The 20,101-nt window shown below is 43.6% G+C and overlaps 1 protein-coding gene across 2 annotated transcripts in view; it reads right to left on the reverse strand.

Annotated features, from left to right (window-relative positions):
- Positions 1-20,101, reverse strand: part of Usp48 (ubiquitin specific peptidase 48) — a 65,441-nt gene that overhangs the window by 36,986 nt on the left and 8,354 nt on the right. Inside the window, exons 2-11 of one of the 2 annotated variants that reach the window (XM_034501887.2) lie at positions 18,312-18,432; positions 17,106-17,262; positions 16,078-16,205; positions 14,832-14,956; positions 13,968-14,076; positions 12,464-12,597; positions 11,554-11,636; positions 5,463-5,642; positions 2,574-2,699; positions 1,905-2,054 (exon numbers count right to left, since the gene is read on the reverse strand). In XM_034501887.2, coding sequence (XP_034357778.1) covers positions 1,905-2,054; positions 2,574-2,699; positions 5,463-5,642; positions 11,554-11,636; positions 12,464-12,597; positions 13,968-14,076; positions 14,832-14,956; positions 16,078-16,205; positions 17,106-17,262; positions 18,312-18,432 — 1,313 coding nt within the window. Of the gene's footprint in view, positions 1-1,904; positions 2,055-2,573; positions 2,703-5,462; positions 5,643-11,553; positions 11,637-12,463; positions 12,598-13,967; positions 14,077-14,831; positions 14,957-16,077; positions 16,206-17,105; positions 17,263-18,311; positions 18,433-20,101 lie in introns of both variants that reach the window. The other variant, XM_034501886.2, reaches the window with a different exon arrangement.

A 20,101-nucleotide genomic window follows, 5' to 3' on the forward strand; every position in this document is an offset into this window, starting at 1 on the left:
GCAAGGTTCAAAAACTAAAACTAAAAACCAATGGATTTTGAAAACAACAACGTTAAGAGTCTTGAATAATAGCACAAAAAAATAACCGTTTATCTAGAAGTCAAGCACCTTTGAGTGTAAATTACAGAGGCAAAGAAGTTGAAGATTCTGGTGAGACTAAGATTTTTAGGGTAGGCGGCCTTTAAAAGGAATGCTCACAGGCTAAGATTTGCAAACCAAGGCACGATAAAACATGCCGGCTTTAGAACAAGGAGCCTCCACATACGAGACTCCTGACTGGCAATGCATACAGGAGATCAGGAGCCATCAAGAGTGGCTCATAGCCAGGCCTCTCCAGATTCAAGCACTCGTTTTCCAGAGGGCTTCACCTTCACTGTCTCATGCCTTTCTGTCTTGGGGCAAAAGAAGTCCTTTTCCTCCTGTGCAGTACAGAAACTGACAATGTTTGGCAGAACAGAAAGGAGGGCCATCTCCTATAAAGAGAGGCCCACGAACTGAATGATATGCCTCCTGGGGTCACTTCCTAGTAAGCACAGGTCACTTAACACAGTTCAAGAAGCAAGTCACAAAGAGGAATTGAATCAAATTAAGCAGCAGGTTTGAAGATCTGCTTTTTTCCCTTTGGGTGCTAGGGTAGAAACCAGGCCCTATCTGTGTGAGCAATATGCTCTGCCCTTGAGCTGTACCAGTAACCAGAGAGAGCATCTAAAGACTTTTCATATAGACGTAGAGACTTAAATTTAGCTGTGATTTAAAACTACACCAGGAATGGGAAATTAATTTAAAAAGGCAAAAACCCCTCAGTACAAGCATGCTTGAACACTTATATTGGTTTTTGTTGTTGTTGTTGTTTTGTTTTGGTTTGGTTTTGGTTTTTCGAGACAGGGTTTCTCTGTGTAGCCCTGGCTGTCCTGGAACTCACTCTGTAGACCAGGCTGGCCTTGAACTCAGAACTCCACCTGCCTTTGCCTCCCAAGTGTTGGGATTAAAGGCGTGCGCACTTATGTTAAGTTCTGACACATTGCTCTCTTCCATATGCAGGAGTAGGGTTAACTTTGTCACAAACAAATCATAGCCTCTGAAGGCACAAGGTAAATTCAAATAACACACAGAAAGAATGACAGTTGTGTGGTTAAGCCTAAGCCAGGTAAGCAAGAAAGATTCCTACTTCTAGCTTAACACTTCATATTTAAAATAATACACATGTATACCAGCTAATATTCTTAGAGAACAAAGTGATTTTTTAAAAATCAGAGAGCCACAGCAATCCAATCAGATCTTTAGAAACATTTTGTATCTCACAGAAGAAAATGAGACAAGGCCTCACTACATATCCATGACTAGCCTGGAACTTGCTAGGTAGACCAGGTTTGCCTATATCTCACAGAAATCTGCCAGCCTCTGCTGGGATTAAAAGCATACACCACCACATCTGGCAGTAAAAATATTCTTTTTCTTACATTCTATGTGTTTGTGGCGACGACGGGGAAGCACAAGAGCAGAAGTCAGAGAACAGCCTGTAGGAGTCAGTTCCCTTCTGCCATGTGTGTCCTGAAACTTGAACTCTGAAGATCAGCAGGCTTGGTGGCAAGTACTTTTTCCCCTAAGCTGCCTCACCAATTCACAGTAAAAAAGTTTTTACTGGTCATGAGTGCAGAGTGCTGACCTAGGATTCCATTCAGTAATAGCCTCCCACTATGAAAAGATGGTGACAAAGAGAAGAATATGGGATACTCTGTCTAGTTACTGCCAACTAGCAGAATGATTTTAGAATGTATAGGGTGGCCTCTAAGAGGAAGAAGTGGGTTTTTCATATACATTTTTGCAACATTTAAAGATAAAACACCACAGAACAAAACCCCAGGCATTTGATAGCAAAAGTGTTGTCCTGGAATCTCACAGACCAGCTCCAGCAGGCAACCTTTGGTACAGCTCCTTCACCTCCTCGTGCTTCGCTTTGCCTTTGTCCACACTCTGCCTGCGCATTTCGGCCATTTCAACACACCACTCTTCAAATCTGGAATTATCCCGATCTACCAGCTCTTGAAGAAAGGCTATCCAAAAGAGAAACACAAAAACCAACCTTATCCCCTTTTCCAAAGACAAAGACTACACTGATGCATACATGATTCCAAGATGGATGACTACCGTAATAGAAACCTCCACTGGAGTTCACCTTTTTTTTACTAGACCTCCAGGCTGAAGCCAGGTGACCCACCCAGAATGCCCAGAAGCATCAAGTGGCTCTACCAATGGGGACCTACCATGTGCTTCAATTTCTTTTATTCTAGAAGTTGAAGAAAATAAAACTAAACTTCAACCTAGGTTACCTTTTCCTTTTCACATTATTAAAACTAGCTTCTTTCTGCCTTTCTTTGGGGTGGGATAATAGAATAGCCTAAGGCTCAGTCATTCCAAAAGCTGGATAATTGGTAAATTTGTGACTAGCACTTTTCATTCAGTAACATTTCCCATACAGACCTGTCCCAATGAGCAATACAGTAGCAGTTTTTAATTGACCTGGAGTATTGATTCGACGGCATTCCTGAAAGCAATCCAGAAAAAGTGGTTACCTGGGACTTGAACCATTGTGTGGTTCTTTTCCTGGGTTTGCAGTCTATAAACCAACATGTATGCATTTCGAGAGCAATGAGTTCCTTTGCCACACTTGGGTTTACGAGTCTGGGATTTAGAAGGTTCTGCTGGGAAAAAGAAATTAAAGACAACTAGATGGGTTAAGAGGTTTGCTGGGGGAGGGAAGCATATAAACTATGACTTATATGGCTCAATGAATAAAGGTCTCACTGCACAAACATGTCCCGATTCCTTCCCCAGAGTCCACATTTAAGAAGCTGGGCATGGTGGCATATACTTACAATCTCAATGCTCAGGCTGTGGAGAGAGGCAGATCCCTGGGGATCACACAGGCCCTAAACAACAAGGGCCAAGCTATTTAGAGACCCTGTCTCAGAAAAACAAAATGGATAGTACCCAGGAGAGTCACACACAAACACAATTCCTAAGAGCTGGGGATTTGGCTCAGCAGTTAAGAGCACTGGCTGCTCTTGTAGAGGCCCAGAGTTTTCAGTTCCAAGTGGCAGCTCACAACCACATTACTCATCCTTCCAGTTCAGACACACTTCTAGTTCCACAGGCACTAGGAGCAAGCAAAGCACGAACACTTAAGAAGCCTGAAACAGCTGAAGAGCTAAACCATTAAAGGCCATAGAAATGTAGTAGGTCCTTGGATAAGGAATATACTGTTTTATTCTGTGCATGCATGAGCACAGGCAGCACTAGCAGAAGTCAGTACAACCTTTGGGAGTCGCCTACCATGTGGGCTCCAGGCCACTACTCAGGCAAGAGGCTTGGCAGCAAGCAAGCTTATACCGAGCAACTTGAAGATCTGTGAAAAAGACAAGTGCCCATTCTTGCTTGTCACGCTCCATTCGTGTTTTCAGACAGTCTCACACTATAGCCAAGGTTGGTTTCAAACTTATGGTCCTTCTGCCTCAGCCTCTAAATGTTCGAATTACAAGTGTATGTCACCATGTCCATCTTAAAAACTTCATTTTTAAGAATGAAATTACATCAAGGACAAACTACAAAAAAGGAAAGTCCTACTTACTGAGCATAGAATATATAACTACACTCAGGAACCAAGTTGAAAAAACTAAAAGTGGGAAATCAACTTGATCTACACTGTTCTAGTCCAGCCAGGGCAAGATCAAAGAGTACTACTCCTCCCACAACTCGAGCGTCTTGTTATATGGGACCCCCAACCCTGCTTGGTAGTTTTTGTTGTTTTTTTGATACAGCGTATCTCTACATTATAGCATTGGCAGGCCCAGAGCTTGCTATGTATACCAGGCTGGCCTCAATCTCAGAGTGACAGGATTAAAAGTATGTGCCGCCTGGCCTGATCCTACGTGTCAGCCTTAAATTATAAAAATTAGTTTAAAACTGGGTGGCTGGTGCACAGAGGGAGAGTCTGAGACACAAAGATCTTAACAGCCTGGGGTTCTGTGTTAACCATGAGACTCATCTAAGCTATACAAAGCCTTATCTTGATACATCATCCCACCCACTTAGTAAAAGGAGAGGAAAACTGCGCAGTTATAATATCAGAACTTGGAGGTAAGGACTGCCACAGTGTCAATGACATGGCTTGGTGGGTAAAAGTCTTGCCTGAGTTCGAGCCCTGGAGTCCTTATGGTAAGCGACTCCCAAAGGTCCTGACTTCTGCCAGTGATGCCTGTGCTTGTGTGAGGCCAGCCTGGGCCACATAATAAAACTGTCTCAAAAAATTCCAGCTGATAAAGTTATTAAAGTATCAAAATAAAATATTATACTAAGCATCAAGATTCTCTTTTAAGTTCTTTTAAAGATAAGACATGGATAAAATGGACAGCAGATTATTTTTAAAGACTTAATTTTCTATCGTGTCTGTATAGATGTGTGTGAAGCTGAGGAGATGCCTACAGAGGCAGTGGACCACCTAGAAGGGTGCTCTTGAAGAGCAACAAGGACCCTTTTTCTTTTTTAAATTTATTTTATGTATATGAGTAACTGTCTTCAGACACACCAGAAGAGGGCATCAGATCCCATTAACGATGGTTGTGAGTCACCATGTGGTTGCTGGGAATTGAACTCAGGACCTCTGGAAAAGCAGTCAGTGCTCTTAACTGCTGAGCTTTCTCTTCTGGTATGAAGAGGGAAGGAGGGAAACTTATTTTAAAAATAAAAAGAAGGCATGGAGCCCAGAGGCAGGAGGATTGCCACTGGAGAGTTCCAGGCCAACATGGCCCTGGTTCAAACATCAAACCATTAAAAAAAACAAACAAACAAACAAACAAAAACAGTTCAGATGCCAGGAAGGAAATTTTTGAAGACCACTGGCTCCCATCAGAAGACCTGGCCTCTGTCTGACAAGCAAAGCTGGTAGATGATAGCTGAGGTGTCGAAGAGCTGACATGAGACTGTGGCTCACAACAATTTCTCTGCTACAGTTATTAAGTCTTCACCTCGGGAAGAGGATGACACTATCTCTCTCTAGCAAATACCCTCCTGGTCAGCCAACTTCCCTTCCCCTGCAAGGGAATAAAGCCTGCAACTCTGACTCCTTTGCCTACGTGCTTTCATGGCACAGCCATCTCTGTGGCAAAGTCTGATTATTCTAGAAGCAGAACGTCTACAAATGATGATGCCTAGTGGTGTTAAACAGCCTCAGTGACCCTTAATCTCCAGCCAGGACACTATCAAATACTGTGACTGCCAATAGAGGAATTTATACTTAATCCAGGCATGGTGGTGCATGCCTCTAATCCAGCACTCTGAGTTCAAGACCAGACTAGTCTCTATATAAGAAGTTCCAAGATAGGCAGCAATAGAGTGTGACCCTGTTTCAAAAACAACAACAAAATTTATATTTGAAAAGGGCACTCACGACTTAAAAACTTTACCTAGATCTTCCTCAATCCCTAGCTGTAGCTTCTTCCCCTCCATTTTCTCTATGTCCTCATCATTGAACTTGTACCACTCTCCAGACTGAGGGTCTTTCACGTGGGCGATGTAATGGCCGGAATAGGCACTGACTCCTCTGTGGATGAGGACGGCGCTGAGTTCATACACGAAGGACCCACCTGCAGAGAGAGAATAAGTATAGCTTTCGATGACAGCATGCCTTATAGCTTGAGCCAGGCACAGTGCCTGCACCACCACCACCACTCGGCACCCCAAAGACTGAGGTAAGAGGACCAACAAATGCAAGGTACAGGCAAAACACTCAAATGAGAAAAGATCACCTAAGATGGTAAGATGTTTACAAAATATAGGTGCTTTAAAAAAAACAACCAAACACTATGACAACCCCAACAGCTGGAGGACATGACCAAAATACAAAACAGAACCAAAAGGGTAAAATCTTTTGGTGTTGACACAAGTTTTCCCTATGTGACTTGGAAGGCAGCTATGTAGACAGCACTTAGACTCCTAGGAATCCACTTGCCTCTGCTTCTTGAATGTTGGGAAAATAAGTGTGTACCATCATGCACAGTTCAATAAAACCTTCTCAAGTTTGGGAAAAGTAGTTGGGTATGGTGGCTGCATCTTTAATCCCAAAACTGGAGAGGCAGAGGCAGAAGGATCTCTGTAAATTCCAAGCTAGCCTGATCTATATATAGAATTCTAGCCCACCAAGGCCTAGATATTGACCCCATTTCAAAAAAAAAAAAAAAAAAAAAAAAAGGCTGGACATGCACATGATACATAAATATGCATCAGACAAAAGACTCAGACATAACCATTTTAAACAAAAATCAAAGCCGGGCAGTGGTGGCGCATGCCTTTAGTCTCAGCACTTGGGAGGCAGAGGCAGGTGGATTTCTGAGTTCAAGGCCAGCCAGGTCTACACAGAGAAACCCTGTCTCGAAAAACAAAAACAAAAACCAAAAAAAATCAAAACAAACTTAAAATTAAAAAAAAAAAAAAGGTAGTTCCAACATCCACAAGAGATTCATAACCATCTATAGCTGGATCTAATACCCTCCCTCTTCTGGCTTTGGCAGGCACAAAGAATGTACACACATATACAAACAAAACAACCTAAAACAAGTTCTTTAAAAAAAAACCACTACTTACTTATAATTTAACCACAACATATGAAGCCAGTCTCATGTCTATAGATACTGAAACTGGTAATAACTGAAAGCTCTTAGAAACAATTACTACTGTAACAAGTCTTCACACCTAACTGATTACTTTGTTGCTGCAATATTCTTAAAACAGTCAATCTATCACTCAATCAGTGAAAGATAAGTATGTGGGACCCTGTTTAAGACTGAAGAAAAATCAGTTGACCAAAGAACAAAATCCGAGCACCCTTGTAACTTAGTGAAATGGACATCAATAAAGATTAATATATGGATCAAAACTTGAGGTTAAGATAAAAATACTGAGGAGAAGGGATGCAAATGTTTCTGAATTTGCCCAGGGAGAATCCCACGGCTCCCATGGTAGGACAAGAAGACAGAATAGGCTGGAAGCTTTTTGGCCAGCTAGCCTTGGAGTATGTGGGTGGCAAGAGACCCTGTTCAACAATGTGGACAAGAACTGACCCCCAAAGTTGCCCTGTAACAGACAGACAGACAGAAAGACAGACAGACAGACACACACGCAGAGTATATGTCAGCAGAGGATCTCTTTCTGGTATCACTGGTACAAACCTTCCTAGTCTTCAGCTCCAGTCAACCACATCATGCAACACATCACCATTTTATCCCTTGAGCTTGGCAGACAAGCTTCCCTGTTCATTTCTACTTGTACAAGGTCAACATTTTTAGATTCTCCCAGTAAGATCTTAAGAGATCTGCCTTTCAGTGCCAGCCGATTTCACTTTGTCTTCTTATCCGAGTGTTCCACTCTAAATATGCCATGTTTTCTTTTAAATCAAAGTTCTTAATTTTAACAACAGAAATGAACCTTCCTGCCACAACAAATAGTATGAAAAATTATCAGCTGAAGTGGTTTGAATGAAGATGGCCCCATAGGCTCAGACATGTAAACGTTTAGTCCCCAGTTAGTAGAATTGTTTAGAAAGGATTGGTACGTATAAGCCTTGGAACAGGTGTGTGACCTTGCTGGAGTCACTGGCAGCGGCCTCTAAGGTTTCCAAAGCCCACAACAGGCCCCTTCTTTCAGCCTGGGGATTAGGATGTAAAGCCCTCACCTACCACTCTAGACATACCTGTCTCCACACACCCCCTAATTAAATGTTTTCTCTTCTAACAGTTGCTTTGGTCATGGTATCTCTTCATAGCAATACAACAGTAACTATGACACCAGCTTTTATGAATATACTTTGGTATTTAGAGGCAAGAAAAATTAAGTCTCATCGCTGGAGAGACAGACATACTATACTGCTCTTCCAGAAACTGAGTTCAGTTCCCAACATCCAAGTGAGGCAGCTCACCTGGAGCAACCAGGGGGTCTGATGCCTCTGGCCGCAGACACCTGCACTCAAAAACATATATCTATACACACACACACACACACACACACACACACACACACACACACGAGAGAGAGAGAGAGACAGAGAGAGAGAGAGAGAGAGAGAGAGAGAGAATTATCTTACAGAAAGAAAAACAAAAACTAAGCTCTCCCTCCCCCCAAGAAGCTAGACTCCATAAAAATTTTAACAAAGAATTCACATTGTAGGAGTCAGTTCTCAAAGCAATATGAGTTTTATTGTGAACTAGGTTGCCATTTGCCTATAACCACAGTATTTGAGGAGCTAGGGAGAAGAACTCCACTGAAGGTAGGCCTAAGCTAGACTGCAGGACTCTCAGTAGCCTTGTGGTTCCAAGGAGCATGACTTCAGTCAACACTACACCATGTATGTGCCACAGAAACAGCTCTATAACCGAGAACTAAGAAACAGTAACTGAACACATTAAGATTTTCACTTCAGTAGTAAGAAATAAACAAAAGAAAAATTAAGTATTAAGAAAAAAACAGAATGAAAATAAAACTAAAATAAAGAATATGATTGCAAAAAAAAAAAAAAGTAGATTAATTAAAAACCAAACAAATGTCTAAAAGCTACTTAAGTGACAGTAAAACTATAGAGGAGCCGGGACACCGCTCAGTGGCAGAGAGTGAGTTAGGCACACATTGGCTTTTAACACTCAGAACCAAAAGGAAAACAGCAGAGAAAGCTTACCCTCAGACCAGGAAAACTGCACAGAGAAAGCTTACCTTCAGACCTGGTTTCCTTGAATAGAAAAAATTTTAAGGCATAAAGTAGGAGGCAACCATGGAAAATGCAGCTGACAACCCCGGAGCCAAGAAGAGCTCAAACGTTACAGTAACAATAACAGTGTCCTCCGTGAGGAGGGCAAATAAACACAATAAATGGAAAACCCAGCCCTCTCTGCAAACGCTAGGACCTTCAAATAAAACAATTACATAAACACAATTGTAAAGACAAGACTCAGACTGCACTCAACAGCGGTAGCCAAGACTGCAGAAGGACCTCTTCAGTCCAGTGAGTACAAGCAGGAAGCTGCCTACATTTTGAGATTGGGTTTCACAAAAAAAAAAAAAAAAAAAAAGAGGATGACATGTACAGAGAATCTGCCAGCAAAAAAAAAAAAAAAAAGAAAGAAAGAAAGAAAGAAAGAAAGAAAGAAAGAAAGAAGCTGAAGGTGTTTACACACAACAACTCGATGTGAAACCAGGCAGGACAGAGGGCTTGGCGAGGGCAGCTCGTGCCACAGAAGCGCTTGGGTCTGGTGGTCAGCACTCACTTTTCAAACCCAAGGCACGAGGCTGAGGCTAAGAAGTAAGTAAAGGAGCTCGACAAGGAGCCTGACAAGCTGCGTCTAACCCCTGGGCCTAAGGGAAGGACCTTCAGACATGCACCCTGGCATGTGTAGATGCACACACACACAAAATACATACATTTTTAAAGGCAAGTATGGGTGGTATGCCTATAATCCCAGTGCCCTCTAGATGGAGACAGGTGGGTTCTTGTGGCTCACCTAGCCTTACAAAATCCAAGTTCATTGAGAGCATGTTGCAAAAAGAGAAAAAGGTCAAGAGATGGCTCAGCGGTTAAGAGCACTGACTGCTCTTCCAAAGATCCTGAGTTCAATTCCCAGCAACCACATAGTGGCTCACAACCATCTGTAATGGGATCCGATGATGCCCTATTCTGGTGTGTCTGAAGAGAGTGACAGTGTACTCATAGAATAGTAAATAAATCTAAAAAGGGAGAGAGGAGAAGGGAGGGAGGGAAGAGATAGAGAGCTTGGCACTTGGCCTCCACATGCAGGCACACACATACACCCACACAGAGATAGACACACATACTCGAAGGTGATTGTGGAGTTGGACTTCCTAGCATGTGCCTGTAAATCCTAGCAGTGGGAGACAGACAGCATGGGTAAGAACAAAGTAAGAACCAAGGGATTAAGAGTGCTTGTTACTAAACCGGGTGGTGGCGGCGCATGCCTTTAATCCCAGCACTTGGGAGGCAGAGGCAGGCGGATTTCTGAGTTCGAGGCCAGCCTGGTCTACAGAGTGAGTTCCAGGATAGCCAGGGCTACACAGAGAAACCCTGTCTCGAAAAACCAAAAAAAAAAAAAAAAAAAAAAAGAGTGCTTGTTACTCTTGCAGAGGACCTGAATCACCAGTTTCAGTACATCCGATGCCCTGTTCAGGCCTCTGTGAAAATCAGGCACATATGTGGTAAACATACATTCACTCAATCACTCACATATAAGTGAGAGAAAAAAATACAACCTTTTAAAATAGTAATAAAGAAAATTCCCTAGTCCTCAGAAAAGCAGCAGAGAAAAAGAGGAAGAAATTTCATGGCCTCAGGTAAACTACAAGGTCCTAAGTCTGGGTGGATTTCAAGCACTATACTCTGTGGTGACATCTAACTAGAGTGTCCCAGAAATAAACCTAAGGGTCTTAGGGGAAGCCACATGTGTCCCACTCTAGGGAACTCTCTTTTACAGGTTTTTGATAAACAGAAGCCAGTGTGCCCAAGGTACCAGGGCCAGAAGACAATGGCACCATTCCCACACTGCTCGTCACAGTTGAAGTAACTAAGCTTGCAACCTTAGGGAATCAAGGAGCTTGAAAATGCAAACGAAGGCCAGGGACCTGTCAAGAAGGCTGTAAGCCAAGGTAATGGACTATAGGTGTGGAATGCACATGTGAGCAGCTAGGGAGGAGCCACTAGGAGGGGACACAGTGTAAGGGAGGATCATGGGGAAGGGAATGATGGAGAACTAAACAGTGACAAAGGGAAGAAACCCACTAATGTGTGTGGTAACCAAAATAGTTAATTTAAAAGGGGAGGGGCTTCGTTACAGTAAATCTTAACCAGAGGAATAAATCAGTAATCAATCACATCAAGCATGGGACTAGCCAACCCAGATGAAAGGTCATGATGTCCAATTAGACTTCTCTGCGTGTTGTCTGAAACCGTCTACTTTGAGAGACAGGCACCTGGGATGGTGTTTTCTCCAGGCACCTCTTCACCCAGAGCAGCAGCACAACAGGATTAATTACATGTTATCTTTGGCTGGCACTATCTATCCCATGAGGCAAAAAGAGTAAACCAAACTATCAAGTTCAGGGAACTGCTTAATGGCAACAAAATTAAAATTAAAAGGTGATGCTGGATAGAAAGGACAAGAGACAATCTGTAAGCACCCAGTGGACATTAGGTCGCTGGGGTGGTGTCCTCCCTTTTGGGAGGTTCATGCGGAACGACATTTTTATAACCACATTTTTATAGTATGCAGAACCACATTTCCATTTTGAATTTTAAAAGGAGACAGTAGGACCTGGTGAGACATGTAAAATTTAGGTGTGCTAACTCTTATAAAGAAGTAACTTCTTGTCAAAAAACTGCTGTTCAGAGACTGCAAGCAGAGGTTCAAGGAAAACTGCAGCTGTGCACATAAAGAGTGGGCCATGGTCCCATCTCAAGCTAACAACAGTCACAAGCTAACAACAGCTTGGTCAAGATAGTACCTTTGTGCTCCACATAAGGCTCCATATCTAGACTCTCCGAGAAGCCAATATAAGCATTGAGCTTCTTCTTGTGTCCAGTTTGCCTGCAAACAAGAAGACAGACAATCAAGCCATCAGGCACATGTGCACGTGCTGCCAGAACCTTGACAAGCTCCAGAGCAGCCGGATTCCATCCAGAAGTCTACTATACACAGGCAAAAGCTGAGCCCCTCTGCAAAGTTCTGACACCTAACAATTCATTCCCGAGGCAGAGACTGTATGCCCAAGTGCAGAGCCCCCTTAATTCCCTGATGAAAGCACTCAGGTCCTCATGGTTTCTAATTAAAAAGCTACAATATTAACAGTGGTTACAAACAGACTCTTTACATCTCCAGCTCCTATCCATATAGGACTGACCTCCGAAGATTTACTGCACCATTGCTGGAAGGCACTGGCTGAAGACCTTTGTACTATTCAATTTTTAATTCTGTAGAGGCTCTGGATAAACTTTGGTATTGTTATTCTTATTGAATTTCGTAAACTCTTCCTCCTTTACCCGCCAAATGGTTTAATAAAGAGCTAACAGCCAAAAGCTGGGCAGGAAAGGAAAAGTCGAGACTTTTCTGGGCTGACACAGGATCTCCGGGAGAATAATCAGACATGAGAAGATTCATCAGTGGGACATGGAGGAGGTTGGACATATGTGGGTATGGGGTGCAACAGGCCTCATGACATAATGTGCACTGGAATAGTCAGAATAGTCAGAGCTGGCTGGGAGGTAGCCTAAGCTGAGACCTAAGGAACAGTACAGTTAGTAAGTCTCTGTGTCTTTATTCATCTGATGGGTCCAAGAGAGTCCAGCAATATACCATTACGAAAGGTGCCATCCCACCAGTGTCTTCTTCTCCACAAGCCGCCTGCACAGGCTCACCTGTCAAACACAAAGCGCATCAGCTGCAAGTTCAGAGTGCAAGGAAGGCTCAGAAGTCGGATTTTCCGTGTAGCATTCTGTTTGCTTTGACAGTTTTCACAGAAGTATCGATTGTCTCCTTCTAATCTTTCTTCCTGATTACAAAGCAGACAGACTGATTAGGACGGGTATGAAGGAAGCACGCAAATCTCTGGTGTAAAGCACAACCATGTGAGTTACCCAACTGCACATGACACCCTCCTTCCACCACTGTCGTCCTCCTCTTCTTCCCTCCCTCCCTCACAAGCCCTCAGCAGCTTCCCTAGCCAGCTTTTGCTAATTACTTCAGAGGTCAGGACAAGAAAAGTGGCTCTAGTCCTTTCCCTCCTTCATGTTTTATAAAATCCTCATCTCTCCCCATTCAAGGGAGACATGTTTAACACCAACCTCTGTGTGTGTGTGTGTGTTTTGCTGGCATTCAGTATGTTGATCAAATTCTGCACAGAGCTATAGGTCAGGCCAAACTCTTTATGCAACATGAACAGTCTCTCCCTAAAGTAGCTAAAACTGGCTTTGAATTCCTGGCTCTTCTGTCCATCTCCAGTATTCAGATCTTCACAAACAATTCTTCTCAACCCCACCCTTCTCAGCCTTCTTCCATCTTAGCAAAGACATTCTTCCAACTCATCAGGCCACAAAACTTAAAATCCCTTGACTTCCACCTTCATACTCTTTAAGTGTGATTGACTCTACCCTGAAAACAGAAAAGCCAGCCTGCCAGCCAGCCAGCCAGCAGGTGCTCCTCAGCACTTCAGTTAACCCATGACTCAGCTGCCCAGAAATAGCCTTCTGTTTTCTTGTGAAGCACACATGGATGCAGCCAGCTCCACCCTGCATTATCCCTCTACAGCATGGTGGATGCCCACTCCAGTCTACTTCTGTGCATGCAGTGAGCCTCTGGTAGCCACAGTAGTGCACTGCAACCTCCGCTGAAGCTGACTTTACCCACTCCAGTCAATGCTGTCAGTGCAACATTGCCACTGTGCTTAATACAACTAAGTGAACACTCAGGAAGTCTTTAGCTGGACAAACTCAACGTGATTAATGGCTTCCGGCTGCTTAATGTGTACAAGAAAGAATGCAAACTCAACACTATTTATAGACAGGAAGGTGAGTGCTCCAAGCTCATCTATCTATCACATTCCTCAGAGAAGCTCCTCAGAAGGGAACCACCACTACCTCTGCGGAACTCAGGATGTGTAAAAGGGAGAAACATGGAGGGAGGGGCATGTGCTACCTTTAACCATACACACAGAACTTTACATTAACTTTAAATGAGCACACAATGCTCTAAACTTAAGATGCAGACTGCTGTGGTACTTTATAGTTCCTTGTGGACCTTTACAAAAACAAGTTTCCTTATTTGAAAGTCTCCAAAAATGGATGTACTTATGAATCAAAATGCCACCCAAAATGGCACAGGGGCACCAGCGAGCAGAAACCTCGCATGCTGACATGCAAGTACCTTCAGGAACTCGGAGATGCAGTCAGTTAACTGCTTGTGTCCTTGGATGTTCAGCTCCAGTTCATAGAACTTCGATACGAGCTTAGACTCTCGGCCACACTGATTGCACCTGCCATGAAGCAATGAACACTAAGTCAGAGTGAGAAGAGAGCTGTGTCACTGCAGCACACACCCTACCAGCAGGTCTCAACCTGGGCACACACATGCCAAGCAGCCCGCATAGCAGACATTTTATTTATGTTAAGATTCATGCCAGCAGTAAAGTCACAATCATAAAGTAGCATGGAAATAATTTGATGGTTGGGGTCCTGACGACATAAGGAGCTGTAGTAAAGGGTGGCAGCTAATGCTGAGAACCACTGCTATAGAGAGAGGGAGGGAGGGAGTGTGTATAACCTTCATCACTTTGATACTCAAGTCGTTGCACATAAACTACATGTGAAATAAAAACAAGCCTGACTAGGGAATGGGTCTCTCTTGGACTAGACCCTCCCCACACAGTGCCCGACAGGATTCAGTTTGCCAGCCAGTTCCGACCTCACATCTCAGCCCACACTTCACAGCCGTCACAGACTGCAGCCAGACAGTTTCCAACACCTGCAGCACTCAACTGCAATTGGCAAGGTAGCTGCTTCAACATGCTCCCACAGAAATGTACAGCTATAAACACAGGTGCTGTGATGCCCACACTGCAATAACCTGGGCTTGAAATGAAGGGCGATGGCGGGAGAGCGTGGGAGACTCACACAGTCACATAGGCCATGGAAATGTACAGGTATAAACACCTCGGGTGCTGTGATACCCACACAGTGGTAACCTGGGCCTGAAGTGAAGGGCAATGGCAGGAGAGCACGGAAGACTCACACAGTCACGTAGGCGTACTCCCCACAGAACTGCTGCTGCACCACGTTCCGAACATCCGGGTTCTTCTGTTTAGACAAAGTGTCTTCCAACAGTGACATAAAGAGCTTAGAAAACTCTTGTGCATCCTACAGTTTAAATTAATGGAAAAAAGTTGTATCTTGCTTCCTGACTTCTAATGCAAATACTACTCAGAAACTACCTGTATTTTCAACTTAGAGGTTCACAAAGACCACAGTTATACTTGATCAGTCCCACAAATCAGTTTTAAGAAATACTTGACAGGCTGGAGAAATGGCTGCTCTGGCACAAGACCCAGGTTCTGTTCCCAGCATCTACAAGGTGACTCGAAGCTTTATCTCTCACTCCAGTTCCAAAAGATCTGACCCTGTTAGCTTCTTTGGAGAAGGGGCATGAAACACACATATCCATACAGCCCAAACATTTAAAATTAACAGAACACAATTTTATAAAAGGAAGGGAGAGCCGGGCAGTGGTGGCGCACGCCTTTAATCACAGCACTTGGGAGGCAGAGGCAGGTGGATTTCTGAGTTTGAGGCCAGCCTGGTCTACAGAGTGAGTTCCAGGACAGCCAGGACTACACAGAGAAACCCTGTTTCAAAAAACCAAAATAATAATAATAATAATAATAATAATAATAATAATAATAACAATAATAAAAGAAAGAAAGGAAGGGAGGGAGGGAGGGAGTAGAGAGTACAGTCAGGCTGGAGATGGCTCTGCAGTCAGGCTTTGGCTGCTCTTCTAGAGGACCCCCAGTTCCCAGCACCCACAGCAGGAGCTCACAGCCACCTAGTCTCTCCAGTTCCAAAGGACCCAACACCCTTTTCTGGCTTACATGACCAACTAAGAACACATGGTATGTACACATATACATCAAAACAAACAAAAACAAAAAACAAAAAAAAGAAAAGAAAAAAGGCAAGCATAATAAGGAACACACCGGTCAGCAAATAAAGGTGCTAAAATCCAAAGTAGAATTTCTTTTAGAAAGATGTCAGCATGTCCTGACACTAAGTAAACCAGGCTGGCCTCAAACTCAGATCTTCCTGCCTCTGCTTCCCAAGTACTGGGATCAAAGGTGTTTGCTACCAAGGCCAGGTGAAAATTTACATTGACAGGCATCCCATTCATCTTCCCTAGAAAGGCTCTAAAGAGCACATGAGCACCTGTGAAGATGAGGGGTGGGGCGGTGGGATGAGAAGCCCAGGACTGAGATTGTTCTCACCTGCTGCTGCCCAGTATCCAAGCCCAAGGCTTTAACAAATCCTGAAGGATCAATGTATCGTCTGTTACTGTTTTGCAACAAAGCAAACAAGTACTGAAGATGCTCACAAATTGTCTGAGGCTCATAATCTATTAAAAGAAAAAAAGCAAGTTTCATTTAAAAACAAAAAACAAAAGCAAATTACCTATTTCCAGCCAAGCACATGCTACATGCTCATCATCTCTGAACTTTGTGGTGCTGGGAACTGAACTCAGGACCTCTGGAAGCGCAGTAGTGCTCTGAACTGCTGAGCCAGCTCTCCAGGCCAAAAATGCTGTATTTTTATTTTATGTGTATGAGTGTTTTGGTTTTATGTTTGTGTTCCATGTGTGTGCTTGGTACTAGTAAAGGGCACTGGACTCCCCGAAAGTGGAGTCACAGATACTAGAAACCTGAACCCAGGTCTGTTACAAGAATACCAAGTACCAAGTGCTCAAAACAGCTGAGCCATCTCTCCAACCAAAGAACACAAGTTTGGGGATTTTGTTTTGTTTTGTTTCGTTTTTTGGGGGGTGGGGTGCGGGGACAGGCAATGGCCTTAAATTCCTTGTGTACCTGAGAATGACCAGAAAATTTCACTAGAGAAAAGTAATTTTTAAAAAACAGTCACCTGGGGGCTGGAGAGATGGCTCAGCGGTTAAGAGCACTGACTGCTCTTCCAGAGGTCCTGAGTTCAAATCCCAGCAACCACATGGCAGCTCACAACTGTCTGTAACTCCAAGATTCGACACCCTCACACTCAGACATACATGCAGGCAAAACACCAACGCATGTGCAGTAAAAATAAATGAATAAATTATTTAAAAAAAAAAAACAAAAAAACAAAAAAAACAGTCACTTATTGGTTAATGTATTTTGGATTCTCAGTATGTTTACAGCACCGCCCTTGGCACGGACTCAGCACTCCTGTTTCCTCCTTTGTAGCAGGGTCATGAGAGAGCTGCCTGGATTCCCTCAGCAGGAAGCCCCTGCTCCCCATCCGTACAGACCTTTCCCTCCGCGGATCCCGTCTCCCTTCGTGTAGTCACTGCAGGTGCTTGGGCACAAGTAGAGGGCCTGCCGCAGCTCCAAGTTGAGAAACCACACCTGGAGAAAGGTGTTGACGTAACAGGTGGCTCCCAGGTTAGTCAGGCCCACAAACGAATTCTACAGAGACAAGAGAAGAATCAAGTAGCAACATTAGCCTGCACAAAACTAAAGATTTATAAGAGCATTATTTTTAAATTTACAGACTGAAGATTTTTATGCCTGTCCTCATCAGCTTGGCATGAGCACCAGAATGTCTCTTAGCTTCAGGGAGGCCTTTTCTGTTTGACCACCACTGTGGCTGCCCAAAGTAGAAAAGACTTCAGAGAGCAATGGTGCTTGGCTCTAGCATTACTGTCATCTCCAGCCTCCTAAACCTAAAGTCAGAACAGATGTTTCTAGAAAAGATCAGTGTGCAGCGTGTGTGCACAGGCTTCACATTGTACTTATAAACACCAGGATTCAGTAGGACAAATGTGACTTCTAAAAGAGCTACAAGACAAGAAAGGAAAGCAGGCCCTCCTATTTTAGAGATCTTGAACTGAAAACAAGTATCCCTTTTAATCTAGAAAATACCAGTGAAACACAGCTCATTGATGCATGCTGGGTTTGTTAGAAATATTAATGCATATTTTTAAACCCTAACCATGCAGTATATAAATGCAATCATATTACACAAGACAGACGACACCCCAGAAAGCAAAGGAAACCACTCTAACTTCTAAGCAAAGCTTGCTTTGTTACAGAACACAGAAGCAGAATGCAAACCAAGGCCTCTGGCTAAAGGCTTGCGTACTGTGTGATTCCCTGCTTTAAAGCATGTGGGAGCAGCCTAGTGCATGGAGAAGGTGACTAGCATGTGCATGACCCTGGGTTTGATCCCTAGCACAGACAGTTTTATACAATAATAATGTCACTAGTGTGGCTTAACGAGACTTTCTGAAATTAAAAAGCAAGGATTCAAATGCATATGGCCATCAGGTCACTGAAATCATTGACATCAGTGGTAATTCACTTCTTTTCTTTTTTAAAAAGGGAGGTAGTTGTAGGGATGGCATGCAGCCCACCCCATCCCCACTACTGTGGTGCATGTGTACTGTACCGGGTCTCTGATCATAGGTACTGAACAACAACCAATGGAGCCAAGTCTTACCACTGCAGCCACTCACCTTTTTCCTCCTCTCACAGTTGGGATCGTCAATGCTATGAAAACTATTCTCATCTATCTCTCCTAACCAAATGTGCTCGCCAATCCCAACCAAGCAATTCGGATTTCCTCTGCAGTTTCTTCTACAAGGAGGGGGGAAAAAAAGAATTACAGTTAAAAAATACTCCCAGGAATGAACAGGAAGAGCATTGAGCTGTTAGTTTTCACCCCCTAACCCCTACCCCTCAAGACAGGATCTGTGTAGCCCTGGCTGTCCTGGAACTCAATAATCTGCTTGCTTCTGCCTCCCAAGTGCTGGGATTAAAGGTGTGCGCCACCACTGCCTGGCTGGGATTAAGCTTTTAAAATATGATAAACATAGTATGGAAAATGGAGAACCATGGTGAGTTAGTGGTGTCACAGTGCTTCACAGCTGTAAACTTTAAGGATTATTATGTGTTAATATGAAGAAATCAGAAAACAAACAAACAGCTGCTCACCTGTTAGAAGAAACATTAAACAGACAACCCAGACTCTAATGGCACTACTGACCTGCACATCATGAGACAGAAGATGGTTAAGTGGGTGTGAAGCTGTTCTCTGAATACTGAGTCCCTGTGTTACTGTCACTGAGGTGGGGTTGGTGTTAACAGCTCCTCACCACACAGATAAACAGGAACCCAGCAACAGAAGCAGAACATATTTCAGCTGGGCAAAACATCCAGAGTTGGGGGATGGAGTAAAGCCAAGCCACTTGAACACCATCATTAGTAGTCTCCCCAAGATAAAGACAAAGAAACAAGGACCAAGCTCATTAACAAATCCTGATTTCTAAATATTCTCCACTAAAGTTTCAAGCTCCCGAGGGAAATGGTTAAGATGAACATATAGTGAAGGCACATAACAGGAGACACAGATCTCATATGGGGGAGGGGCATAGCACCCACTGGCCAAATCTAACAACAAAACAGGTAGATCACCCACCCAAACGGGTGTGGAGGCACACAACCATAATCAGCGCCTCAGAGGCTGAGGCCAGATGACAGCAGTGACTTAGGGTCAGCCAGGGTTACATGGAAAATACTATCTCAAAAACTAAGAAGCAGCCACAGTGGCTCACAAGTGTAATTCTAACATTCAGGAGCCAGGGGGAGAAGGAAGCTGGAGGCAAGCTTGGGCTATACACTAAGCTTTCAGGGCTAAACACTCAAATCCTGTCTCTTTAAGAGTCCACAGATTTTTATAGTGAAACAAAGGGACAGATGAAGAAAGCTACTTCTTCACAAGAGTAAAAATGCCTGGAGTAGATGCAACAAGATCAGAAAAGTAAAAGAGAAACCCAAACCAAACTCCAACCAAACAAGTTATATCACAGAGAACAGATCTGCCTGACAGGCACTTGCCCACCTGAGCCCTTGGTTACAGCTTCACTTTCTATAGTGTTCTATAGTGTTCTGGCCAAAAGCACACAACCTATGTCCATCAGCAAATACCTGACAACTCCAATCTCAAAAATATCATCCCACAAAAAGTCAATGTCATGCACACAAAGATTAAAAGAGACTAGAGAGACAAATGTACGTAACAGAACATTGGGTTCCCCTGTCCTGTTAAAACACATTAAGATGTATGTGCATACTTGTGAAAGTCACCCACAAAGGCTTCACTGACAGTTGAAGACTGGAACATGGGGCCAGAGAGAACAGATAGTTCACAGGCACTCACTGCCAAGCCTGAGAACTTGCCCTGTGGTCCTGGCTGGAACTTGTGGTAATTTACTTGCCTCTCTACCTCCCACATGCTGGGAGTACA

Source organism: Arvicanthis niloticus, chromosome 5 (genome assembly GCF_011762505.2).
Source record: "Arvicanthis niloticus isolate mArvNil1 chromosome 5, mArvNil1.pat.X, whole genome shotgun sequence".
In the NCBI taxonomy this organism is placed as follows: Eukaryota; Metazoa; Chordata; class Mammalia; order Rodentia; family Muridae; genus Arvicanthis; species Arvicanthis niloticus.